Source organism: Peromyscus leucopus, chromosome 3 (genome assembly GCF_004664715.2).
Source record: "Peromyscus leucopus breed LL Stock chromosome 3, UCI_PerLeu_2.1, whole genome shotgun sequence".
Classification (NCBI taxonomy): Eukaryota; Metazoa; Chordata; class Mammalia; order Rodentia; family Cricetidae; genus Peromyscus; species Peromyscus leucopus.
Genome location: NC_051065.1, coordinates 23,906,231 through 23,919,198, shown reverse-complemented (window position 1 = coordinate 23,919,198; position 12,968 = coordinate 23,906,231). Strand labels below are relative to the sequence as shown.

The 12,968-nt window shown below is 44.7% G+C and overlaps 1 protein-coding gene across 12 annotated transcripts in view; it reads left to right on the top strand.

Annotated features, from left to right (window-relative positions):
• The window catches only part of Akap9 (A-kinase anchoring protein 9), a 127,092-nt gene that overhangs the window by 106,801 nt on the left and 7,323 nt on the right, over positions 1-12,968 (top strand). For 9 of the 12 annotated variants that reach the window (XM_028862667.2, XM_028862666.2, XM_028862665.2 and 6 more), the window contains 8 exons: positions 2,323-2,467; positions 4,420-4,633; positions 5,299-5,446; positions 7,431-8,093; positions 8,493-8,704; positions 9,450-9,555; positions 11,219-11,401; positions 12,270-12,485. In XM_028862667.2, coding sequence (XP_028718500.1) covers positions 2,323-2,467; positions 4,420-4,633; positions 5,299-5,446; positions 7,431-8,093; positions 8,493-8,704; positions 9,450-9,555; positions 11,219-11,401; positions 12,270-12,485 — 1,887 coding nt within the window. The remainder of the gene's footprint in view (positions 1-2,322; positions 2,468-4,419; positions 4,634-5,298; positions 5,447-7,430; positions 8,094-8,492; positions 8,705-9,449; positions 9,556-11,218; positions 11,402-12,269; positions 12,486-12,968) is intronic. The other 3 variants (XM_028862678.2, XM_028862673.2, XM_028862645.2) reach the window with 1 other exon arrangement.

The following is a 12,968-nucleotide window of genomic DNA, read 5'->3' as shown; positions in this document are numbered from 1 at the left end:
AATATCAAACTACCTGAATGAGATAGCACATGACTTTAATTCCAACACTCAGGAGGTAGAGGCAGACATATCTCTTGAATTCAAGGCAACTAGCTTGGTATTGTGTGACAAAACTTTTCATGGGGAGATCTACACACACACACGCACACACACACACAAAAAAGAAAAAAGAAAAAAAAACTAAATGATAGTGATAGATTATGAAGCAGAGTGAAAACAAGAATTCATGAGGTCATATTCATAGATAAAGTAAAATATCATAGTAGAATGCCACCTAGTGAATGTTCTAGAAGGAGTGATTTAATTAAGGAATTCTTTATTAAACGTGATTTGCTAATCAAGTAATCAGTGGTGGATGCTAAAGTTAGTGTGGAAGCCTTGTTAGATGATATTTACATAATTGTGAAATAACTCTCCAGAAGATGGCCTCCGTTGCAAAGTGGAGAGACCTCCCACACACCTCCAGCTCAAGCAGTCAGTCTACGAGTGATGTCAGCTAACTCCTGGTGGGAAGGACACAGCCCTTTTGGTGCTACCATTAAATGTGTGATCACACAGAAAAGAGCACTGACGGAGATGCAGAGAAGCTGCATCATGCAGCACTGTGGGAAGAGTGCTGTGGGAGAGCAATCCCAGCAGCTTATGACGTTACACACGCTTTTATCATACAGCCTAGCAGTCACTCACTGCAAGTCAGACAGAAATGAAAACTTAAATCTTGGTAAGACCCTGTGTGGGGGCTGGAGAGATGCTCAGCAGTTAAGAGCCCTGGTTGCTCTTGCAGAGGACCCTGGTTCAATTCCCAGCACCCACATGGTGGTTCACAGCCATCTGTAATTCCAGTTCCAGGGGATCCAGTGCCCTCTTCCAACCTCCATTTGCACCAACCACACATGTAGTACACATACATACATGCAAGCAAAACACTCACACACAAAAGGGAATGAATAAATCTTGTTTTTAATTAAGCTATACATAAATATTCATAACAGTTTTTATTTGTAATTGTTCCCAAACTAGAAACAACCCATTTGTCCTCCAGTGGGAAATGGACTAATCCCTAGAATGAATTACAACCCAGTAGGGATTGGAGAGATAGTTCAGGGGTTAAGAGTTACGAGTACTGGCTGTTCTTCCAGAGGACCTGGTTCAGGTCCCAGGATGGCAGCTCATAACTGTGTAGTACCAGTTCCAAGGACCCAGTGCCCTCTCTGGCTCTGCAGGACCCAAATGTTTGTGGGCACATAAGCTCACTCAACAACACACATACACATAAAATAAAAGATAAGCAATCTTTGAAAAGAAAGGAAAAGAAAAACAGCTCAGTAGCTAAAAAGAAACAGGCTATTGGTGTTCTCAATATTCTGTATGCCATATAAACTCTCTTAAAGTGATAAAATTACAAAGAACAGATGAGTTCTTGCCAGGAGCTGAGGCTGGGGAGAAACTGACTTCAAGAAGAATCTTTGCTAAAGTGGTTCTGTACCCTGATGATGGCACATGAAATGAACCTCTGTACAGTGATAAAAATTTCATAGTGCTGGATACCAAGAAAACAGTGTGCATATTAAAAACTAATGGAGTTTGAATAACACTGTCAGCTTCCTTGTTTTAACTGCTGTTTCCAGTTAGATCAGGTGTTACCACTGAAGGCAGCTAGCTGAGGGGATACAAGAGCTTTGGCTTAAATTAGTACAAAATAATATTGTTTGGTTTTTGTTTTTGTTTTGATTTGATTGAAGAACATAGGACAAATTAGTCTGTACTCTGCAGACGTTTCAAGGTCTCAAAAGACTTATTAGTAGCACTTTTGGTTTTCCTATGAAGGACATTTGGTGAAATGTATGTAAGTTCCCTATGTTAGATAGCACAGTAACGAACAGTACTTACTCTTGCTAAAAATAGTGTGGCTGTGTGGAATGTTTCCGGGCCAGAGAGACAGCTCACAGGTAAGGGCCTTGGCTGCCAGACCTGACGACCTGATTCTGACCCTGAACCCCACACGGTGGTGGGGAACCATTCCCCACAGATTGTCGTCTGACTAGCACATGCCCACTGCGGAGCACAAGCATGTACCCAGACATACCCAGCAAGTGGGTAAATAAATAACGAAAACAGTGTGCCTGTTTTATGTGAAATGAACAGCAAAATGTAGAAATTAAGGCCCATCTGTCTGCAACAGACCCTCACAGATTTTTTTTGGACAAAAAAAAAATTGTGAGAAATTTTAATGAAAAAAATTGAACATGTGGACTCCATTTTTTCTGATTCCATTATCTCTACACCTCTCTTCACTTAATTTTTCATTTTCCTTTGTTACAGGGCATTGAATATCAAACAGCTATGGAATGTCTCCAGAGAGCAGACAGGAGGAGTTTGCTGGCTGAAAATGAAGCATTACGAGCTCAAATTAATGGCAGGGAAATGACTTTGAACAAAGGACAAGAAACCGGCCCATCAAGCCAAGGTGTGTGCAGGCCAGGCCCGTGGGATCCCCTAACCAGTGGAAAGCGTTCACTTTGGTGCCCTCAGAAAACATTTCTGCTCAGGCACCTTCTCTTCATTTTCATAACACAAAGGAGATAGTCGATGTTATCACTATTAGGGTTAATGATTGTCAAATTGGTTTTAAACAGCTCTATTTCATTTAAAATAAATAGGCAGTACATTGATACAGTTCAGCTCATCAGGTTTATTTTCTTTATTGTAATTTTTTTTTTTAAGAAAAGTCTTTTGACCTTCTTAAGATAGCTACCTAAAATATAAGAGAATCCACAATAAAAGTAGCTGTTTATTTTTAATCCTTTGCTTACAAAAATGTAAAGTGTAACATCCATCCAGAAAATTACAAAATTCAGATGAACCTATAACAAATGATAAGGTGAGTATGTGGGGACATTACTTACTTGCAAATGGAACTTGCCTTCTCCCCAAGAGCCCCTCACATGCTCCTCCATAGAAACTAAGGTCATCATTTTTCTGTTTTGTTTTGTTTTTCCCTTTAGTTTTCTTACCACTTTATAAATTTCTAGACTGTACATGTTTATGAAGTTTTCCTGGTTTTGAACTTCATCAATCTCTGTGTATTTTGTGTCTTGTTTCTTGAGCTTTATATAACATTCTTCCAAGTTTCCAAAGCTATCTCTAAGTTAACTTTTGTAGCTGTGGAAAGTTATCCCTGTAATGGATGTACAAATTCTGTGTCTGAACCTTTGGTTGTTTGTGCTGTTCGCTATTGGAGTCAGAGCTGCTACAGACACACCTCTGAGATTTCTAATACCCACGGACATCTTCCCAGCCTCCTAGGAAGTGAGTCACTAGTCATGGGTTGTGTGTCTTCAAATTTATTAGATAATGCCAAATGTTTTACTTATTTTTTGAGAGGTTGTCATGTGTCCCAGGCTGGCCTCACGCTCTGTGTAGTCAAGGTCCTCTTGTCTCTGCCCTCCCAAGTACTGGGGTGACAGGTGTGAACTACCATGCCTTGCCAAAATATTTGGAAAAGCAGTCCTGTGGATGTGGCCCTCACTAGCAAGGTTTGAGTGGTCTGTTACTTAACATCTTTGCCAACAACTGGCATTGTCAGACACGTCGCCAGCCTGCTGGGTGTGCTGGGCACACATATTGTTGGTTTCCCTTCTCACATGTTTATAGACTAGCTGGATTTTACTTCTCTGTGTGCTTAAGGGTTACTTTCCCACTTTTCAGAAAGAATGTGTTTTAATCAAGCTAGTTAGAGAGGAGTGTTCATCATGTCTGGTGAGGACACTTGCTACATCTTTACTAATTGTGTTTCACATAGTTTTAAAGACAGCACAGCTTTGAAGTTACCACATAGGTTCTCATTTGTAATTGAAAAGCTGAATCAGAGCTAAGTGTGGTGACTCAAGCCTGTGGTCCCAGGATTTGGAAGACTGAAGCAGGAGGTTTGCCAGGAGCTTCAGACCAGTCTGGGTAGGGCTACAGAGTGAGACCTTTCTACAAGAAAAAGGAAAAAAAAATAGAAATAATAATTGGATGATTATAGTAATTGTCTCATTGGATAATGCCTGTAAATATTGTATATGACTATCAGAAATCACTGGGAATTTTCACTATGAGTGGTTGGCATTCCAAATACACGAGTTCCTGTCTACAGAATCTTATGAGCAATTAAAGTTGCTTATTTTAAGTCTTGCATCCATTAATGCATTGTTACATTTTTGTCATTCCCCTGTGTTTTTGGTTCTGAAGCCTCCCCCCCCCCCAGCACTCTAAGAAAAAGAAACATTCATATAAATGACCAGTTTGAGGGACTGGGAGCAGCAGTTGACTGTTTCTTTGTAGTAACCTCCTGAGTTATGGCTGAGCTCTTGGAGCAGAGACTTACAGTCACGCCTGAGTCACCGGCCATCTTAACGCCTGTCTCGTTCCCTGTAGAGCTCCCAGGCTGCAGCGTGCAGCAGTCTTGCGTGCTGGAGATGCAGGGTCAGCTCTGTGCCATGAAAGACAGAATGACCGAACTACAGGAACAGCTGAGTTCGGAAAAGATGGCGGTTTCGGAATTAAAAAGTGAACTGTCTCAGACACAGCTGGAGCTGGACACCACACTGAAGGCCCAGCATGAGCAGCTGAAGGAACTGGAAGCTTTCAGGTGTGCCAGGCTGCTTTAGTGTGAGGGTCAGGAGGGATTGGACTGGCTTGTCATAACCGTTATGCACATAGCACACAGCAGCAAGCATGGAGTTTAAATAGCAGAAGAATGAGGAGAACAAGAAAACGGATTTTTTCCAAATTTAAAATGTGATCATTTTAGCCTCCCTTCTGCTTTGACTTCTGTTCCAGTCAACAATTATTAGATATGATTTTGGCCTCTATCTTACCACTGACTAACTTTAAGTGGTATTTAATCTCATGTTTCAGTTGGCTAGGATCTGCCAGGTGTTAGAATTGAGAATGCATGGGGAAAGGATATATTGCTGATGTAGATAGTGAGGTATTCTGCTTACCAGAGACATGCTGCAAGTACACATTTATTTTGGACATTGATTTCACACACACAAATTCACATGATTTCTATGTGCAGTAAAAGACAAAAATGTTAATTAGTATTACCTTTCTGGCAGTGAATTGAGTTAATTACAATAGTAAATTGATTGCACTACTAGAAACTGCAGTTCATTTGAAATGAATCACAAGAAGCCTTGACTTGGCATACCATGGCTAGTTTATAGTATACCTCAATCCTGGAGTGCAAGCTCCTCTTTATGATGATACTGTCCATCAAGATAACGTTAAGTTCATTTCTTCCTCGTTTAGGCTACAAGTTAAAGACAAAGCAGATGAAGTTCATTTGCTTAGTGATACATTAGCAAGCGAACACAAGAAATCCCAAGAACTTCAGTGTGCTTTGGCAACAGAGAAAGCCAAGGCAGGCCACTGTGAAGAGCGGGATAAAGAACTCAAGGTATTGTCTTTGTGTCGTGCAGAATTCTAAGTTATAAGGCTTTCTCCAGCCAATTGTCAGGCTTCTTCCCTTTAAAAGGTGTAAGTTGTTCACTCTGTGTTGAGTACTGTTGCAAAATTCTGTAGGCCGCAGTAGAAGGAAAAGTCAACATTGCAACGCTGTTTCCTTCCCTTCAGTCACTGCCATCAGGGACTGCACGGCCCCTCCCCAGCAGCTGCTGTATCTTTGCCGTCACTTGTGAGCCGTGAGGCTTACAAAGGCGTTCCTTTTGTCTTCGCTGACAGCTCACTGGGATAGATACCCCTCCTTCCTTGCTGTGTTGACTAATAACCCTGTGCTAGGGTACTTTTTCAATAATCTGAGGTTCAGTGGTTCGGCACTTGCCTTCTTCTCTGTACTGTTTATTGCTGCCTCTGCTTGCCTGACGACCCCTCCCCTGCCACACACACATCTGCCTGCAGCCACACAGATTCATGGAGATGCAGACGTGTGCTGGGTTTCTCCAGTCAGTTGGTCTTGACCTCTACCTTGTTTTGTTTTGTTTCCACAATATTCTGAGTTGAACTCAGGACCTCCCATGCTAGGCAAGCACTGTCCCACCCAAGTTGACTTCCAGCTTCTTTTTTCTACACGTTCATCTTGAGACAGGTTCTCACGAACTTGCTCAGGCTCCTGATTCTCCTTTCTCAACTTCTGGAGTAGCTGAGATTACAGGCATGTGCCACCAAGTCCAGCAGTTCCTTGTTTTGGTTTTCTAAGATTTATTTACTTTTACTTTAGTATATGCGTGTTTAGCCTGCATGTATATCTGTGCACCATGTGCATGGACTGATGGAGGAGACCAGGTGATGGCATTGGATCCCCTGGAACTGGAGTTAGAGCCATTTGTGAGCTATCATGTCAGTCCTGGGAATGCAACCCAGGTCCTCTGGAAGAACAGCCAGTACTTTTAACCACTGAACCATCTCTCCAGCCAACCCAGCAAACGTCTCAATGATTGTTTGCATGGAGCCAGGTTTCCTCATTGAGCATCAGAAAACCAAGGCGCAGCTGTCTCGGATGCTCTGGGAACCTCTGGCCATTGTGCCCTAGGGTCCTTCCTGATAGTTTCTGTCAGGAAGTCCAGGAGTCCACACTGCGGGGGGGGGGGGGGGGGGGGGGGGGGGGGGGGGGGGGGAAGCGTCCTAATTATGCAGTCAGATCTTGCTATTTTGATACAGTTCCTTATTAACCCCTATTTTTTTATGAACCTTGTAAGAGGTCTACTTAGGGTGTTTTTACATGAGTCACCCTGTTGTCATTCACCCTCACCCTCACCCTCGTCGTCTTCTCTTGCTCCCTGGCTGTCCTCCCTGCAAGGAGCCCTCTGTGGATGTTTGGTTGTTTGGTTGGTTGGTTGGTCTTTCAAGACAGGGTTTCTCTGTGTAGTAGCTCTGGCTGACCTGGATCTTGCTCTGTGGAGCAGGCTGGCCCTGAACTCACAGAAATCCTCCTGCCTCTGCCTCCCAGATTAAAGATGTGCACCACCACTGCCTGGCAACCCCTTTGCATTTTAATTTCCCATGTATTCTATGACCTTTCTTCCCTCTCTAAAGATGGCTTCCTCCCCTATGCCCACGATTCTCCTCTGCTTGTCATGACACTGAAGAACAGGTATTTTCTTGTGCCTTCATATAAAAGACTTAAAAATTTAAAAATATGTTTTATTAACATATTGAAAAGTAGCATAAGAACATACATATTTTAAAGATTGTCATTGGGAGACGTGTACCCTGCTTTATATTTTGCTGGAGAAGGTTGTGTTTATATCCTTGATGCAAGCAAGCCATTTGGCTGTCTAAATAATTCTCACTGTCTATTGAATAACAATTTGTCTTCAATTACCAAATGCTTCCATGTTGCTGTTTACCAAAGTCATGGTCATATACTTTAACAGTATTTTTAATATTAACATGTTCATCTTAAATTACATTTTCACTTCAAGGAGCTCAGATTCACTCTAGAAGACCAGAAACAGAGGAATATACAGTTGGATGCACTTTTGGGACAACAGAGACAACTATTAAATGAGTTACAGCAAAAAATAGAATCACAGAGGATGCTGCATAATGCACAGTTAGCAGAAGAACAAGGCCGGAACTTAGAGCTTCAGGTTCTTCTGGAGTCTGAGAAGGGTAGGATTCAGGAGATGAAGGACACCCTAGACAAGGAGCGGGAGCTGCATGGCCAACTGCAGAGCAGCGGTGATGGCGGGCAGCCCCGGCCAGTCTGCCCTCCTAAGGAACTACTTCAAGAACTACAGCAACAACTGGAGGAGAAACAGAAACATATCATCGAACTCGTAAGTGAAACTCAAAAGTACAAACTGGATTCCTTGCAAACAAAGTATCAGATGGAGAAGGACAGGCAGGTTCACCAGAAGACCCTGCAGATGGAAAAGGAAGCTAACACCCTGGGCCAGAGGAAGATGGAGGAGCTGCAGAGTAAAGTGGAAGAACTCCAGCGCCAGCTGCAGGAGAAGAGGCACCAGGTGTATAAGCTGGACCTGGAAGGGAGGCGGCTGCAGGGCCTCATGCAGGATTTCCGGAAGCAAGAGCGGGAGGACAAGCGGGGGAGCCGACGGCTTGTGCATCAGAATATTAGTAAGGTAGACTTTGTCTCTTTACCTCTGGATGAAGGCAGGAGAGGCGCCTCAGCTGGTCATGTGCAGACGCACGTTCGCAGAGCTGTCTGTCCTCTGACCTCCAGATGCACCCTGTGGCATGGGTGCACCTACACACACACACACACACACACACACACACACACACACACAGAGTGATAACAGTTGTTTCAGTTATGAGTAATGTTAATATTTTAAGATAACCTTAATATTTTATAATATTGTTAAATTTTGAATCCTATTGAGTTATTTAAACAGTTACGTTCAAATCATCCCAAAAATAGTGTCTATAGAACTTTATTTGAAACATGGATAGCAATTTTGTTCCATCAAGAAAGAAAATGAAATGCTGCTCATTTGTGAGTATTTTCTTTTTCTGTCCAGAATTGCCAGCAAGCCACCTGGAATTTCACTGACGACCGCACTAGGAACTGGGTTCTTCAACAAAAGATGGAAGAAGAGGCCAAAGGCACAAGCTCCGCAGCACTGACTGGAGGACAGATTGTCGATAGTAACGATGTGGAACTTATCAGACAGAAGCTTCAGCACGTGGCTGCAAAGCTTCAACAGCATGTAGCCCAGAAGAACTGCGACAGGTTAGACTTCCGCCTGGTCTGTGGGAATGACTGGGCAGGCCAGGCCAGGCCAGGGAGAGAAAACGGCGGATTGGCTTTCTTCCGTTCAGATAGCTTCTCACTGTGTAGCCCTGGCTGGCCTCGAACGTGCAGAGAAATCTGCTGCCTGGGAGTCAAGGCGTAGGCCAGCACGTCCAGCCCGAAGAAGAAGTGCGAGTCTGTGTTAGACGGTGCTCGTGAGCAGCACATCTGCACACAGCTAGCGCCCCGAACCAGAAATGGGGACGATAGAAGAGTGGGGTGGCAAGGGAGACAGAGTCCTTCACCTCCAGTGTGTGTTAGTGACCGCGCCCCAGCCTCCGGTGTGAGTTAGTGACCACGCCCCAGCCTCCGGTGTGTGTTAGTGATACAGACAGCGCCCCAGCCTCCGGTGTGAGTTAGTGACCGCACCCCAGCCTCCAGTGTGAGTTAGTGACCGCGCCCCAGCCTCCGGTGTGAGTTAGTGACCGCGCCCCAGCCTCCGGTGTGTGTTAGTGACCGCGCCCCAGCTTCCAGTGTGTGTTAGTGACCGCGCCCCAGCCTCTGGTGTGAGTTAGTGACCGGTGTGAGTTAGTGACCGCGCCCCAGCCTCCGGTGTGAGTTAGTGATACAGACAGCGCCCCAGCCTCCGGTGTGAGTTAGTGATACAGACAGCGCCCCAGCCTCCGGTGTGTGTTAGGAAGTGTTACTGTGAGGTCAGTTTTGACTTTTTGTCTCTTTCTTAAAGACTAGAGTTTGAAGTATCGGATGAGGATACTTTAATCTGGGTTCAGGAAAGAATTGATCGAATTATTTTGCGGCTACAGAGACTAACTGGCCGGCCAGATGACGAGGTAAGACTTTTTAAAGTTCTTTGTAGAGAGAACAAAAATCAAATGAAATTATGAATTGTTTGAAAATTGGTAGACTATTTTATAAGAGTTTTTTATTGTATTTGTTTGCTTGGTTTTTATTTGAAACACAGTGTTTCTCTTCACCCAAGAAGAAGTAATGGAAACTGGGGAGGGAGGAATTACCATTCATTGTTGGTGCTGTCTAATTAACCTTCTATAGAGAGACCAAGCTTCTGGAGAGAGCGGCTGGCTTCCCTGTCCCCCAGCGTGAGCTCAGAGTCGATCCTATGGGCTCCTTCACGGCTTCTTCTGTGAGCCTTTTACTGCCTTTTTCTGACTCTGTGTGTCCGACACTTGGACTTCTTTAAGAAGCATTTCACTTGGTTGGTTGGTTGGTTGGTTTGCTTTCCAAGACAGGGTTTCCCTGACTGTCTTGGAAGTCACCATGTAGCCCAGGCTGGCCTCAGACTCGGAGATGAGCCTGCCCCTTCCTCTCCAGTGCTGGGATTAAAGGCGTGGCCACCAAGCCCAGCTGTATTTCACGTTCTTACCCCCTTCCCCTGTCTTCCCTGGGCACTTGCTGCACCTGCTCTCAGCCAGACCTCTCTGTGCTCACAGTGCCTGTCTCGAACTGCAGCTGGGACCCTCCCGGTTCCCACGGTTCTCAGGTTCTCGTGCATGAGCTCTTGCTGGCCTTGGTGAGCTCCTGCTGTGCCCCGAGCCCCTGAGGCCTAGGGACTCCTGGACAAAGTGACGAGAAGTTTGCCCTTGTGCAGTTAGTGTCCACTGGACAGTTCTGGACGGTGAAGGCCTTTGCCTGTGGCCCAGGCTCACTTACCAGTCAGCTATAGACATCTTTGGTAAATGACCCCAGAAGGAGCCTCACAGACACAATCGAACGGAAACATTGACTTCTCTCCCACCTCTCTTCCTCATACCCTCTTCCGGTTATGGCGTCACCCAGTTTGGAAAGCTGGAAGTCACATAGACCACGCTCCTTCCCTCTCCCTGTGCATGTTCGCAGTCACGAGTCATGTGGATGTCACTCGGGTGCCCTCTGCTCTTGTCCTTGTCACTGCCTCACTGTTTCTTACGTAAGCTGCTGCACTCCTGTCCACACTGCCAGCCCCATGGGTGTGTGCCTTCCCTAAGCTGCTCTCCCGTGGGCTGCTGCCGAAGGAGTCTTAGAAACGTGAGAATTTTGGTTGTGGGAGCCCTCCTAACGTCTTCCTTGGCTCGCTGTGGCCTTTTTTAGGTCTGTCATCATAACATGCAGTGGCATTTAGTGTGACGAAGCATCTGCTGCTCCTTCAGTGCTTTTCCATCCATAAGCTTCTGCCCTCTGTGTGTGGCCTGCCCTGTGCCCTCCCCAGCTGGTCTCCTGACACTTCTGTGTGTGTGTGTGTGTGTGTGTGTGTGTGTGTGTGTGTCCTGCCCTGTGCCCTCCCCAGCTGTTCTCCTGACACGTGTGTGTGTGTGTGTGTGTGTGTGTGTGTGTGTGTGTGTGTCCTGCTCTGTGCCCTCCCCGCTGGTCTCCTGCCTGGCAGGTCTCCGCTGTTACCCAGCACCAGTTCCTGGAGTGTTTGTGCTGGCGCCGTTTGCTTTCCCGAGAGTTACTCGCGTACCCGTGTCTCTATAACCTTGTGTCATCTCGTTTCTCCAGCACAGCTTAGCATCCTCGAGCACCTCCTGGGGCTCCTTAACAGAGACTCTGCTGAGACAGAATTCTGAGCTCACAGGACATGTAAACCAACTAACCGAGGAGAAGAATGACTTACGGAGCATTATCATGAAACTGGAAGAACAGATAAAGTTTTATCAGCAGACAAGAGCTGGTAGAAATGACGTACGTTTGTTTTTAGAAGTAATGCAGAGTTAAGTTGTTCTCCCTAGCTCTACTTGTAACCGCAGTGTAAAAATACCATGTATGACTCTTATAGGATATGTGGAAAAAATACATCATAGCAGTGATAATAAAAATACCTATTACTGAGGGGTGCTTCTTGACCACCGCCTGGGTTATATACATACACAATTGCTGATCTGCATCCAGCCTTGTAATGAGGAAACCCAGTCTCATTCAATCTAAGATCTAAAGATGTATGTGTTGTCTGAAAGCAGACACACTGAAAGAGATGTTCTAATGTGGATAGTGATTATTATTCTCTTCAGTTACTGCCTACTAGGTTTATGACCAAGTCAAAGATGATGATCTGGGCGTGGGGTCACGTTTTTAATCCCAGCACTCAGGAGGCAGACAGACAGATCTCTGTGAAGTCAGGGCTAGTCTGGTCTACATTATCAAATTTCTGACTAGCAAGGGCTAATATTCCTTCACCAGGGAGATCCTGTCTTTAAAAAAAAAATTTTAATGTTAAATCATACATTTCAGGCTGATAACTTACTCTCTGAATTCAAATTTGTTTTTAAAGTTACAAAGAAAAGGGCTAGTCTCTAAATTTACCCTTATGTTTAAAGGTAGAAAAGGCTGTCCAAACAACCACATAGCCAAGTAAAGACCTTGTTCATGGGGCCACCCTGAGAGTCACTCACTCACACCATGCTGGCTCCTCCTCACTTCAGTGATGGAGAATCAACACTTTGACCCCAACAGTAGGGGTTGTGACTGTGAGCTTCCCTGTGGTGTTGAAAGGCCAAAGCTAGGTAATCGATTGTGATTTAATTCAGTCTTCTTCTGAATTAACATGTAACAGGCCATGTCTCTGCAGTCCTCTGGGCTTTCACTGGATGGTAGTGCTAACATCGAAGACATCATTGCTTCAGAAAAAGAAGTCTGGAGCAAAGAAAAGTTGACTCTTCAGAAATCCCTCAAAAGGGCAGAAGCAAAAGTATGTGAACTAAAAGCCGAACTAAGAAATGATGCTGTACCTCAAAATCGGAGCCCTGACTCTGAGAATGCTATATTTAAGGTACACACCTCCCTCTTGTTGACCCTAATTGAACAGACCACAGAAATATAGTTACCACTCAGACTGTGTCCCTAGGCATCTCTCTCTTCAGTCTGCTGTGGTTCCAGTGTCTACCTGACCAGAGATCTATAGAGACACATGCCCGGAATTGCAACACATTCAGCTCTGCTTTTCTTGCTGTCAACATTGTGACCCTATGCCCCAGAGTCTCATCTCCTATTAGACAAGCACAAGTATTCTCTTTCAGTTCCTAAGCAAGTACCATGACTGTCCATGAAGAGCGTCTTCCATGAGTGGCCTCTCTAATGCTGAGAATGAACGAAAGTATCTGGAATATTTTAGCTATAGAGTGGACATACAGGGGTAGAAAACATTAACTTATTTAAGAACCTAAATGGATGAGTGGCTGTAATTTTAAAATACAAAGTCAGCATTTTAATAACATTCATGATAATGACAAAAATATTTGAGTAAAAGGGTTAG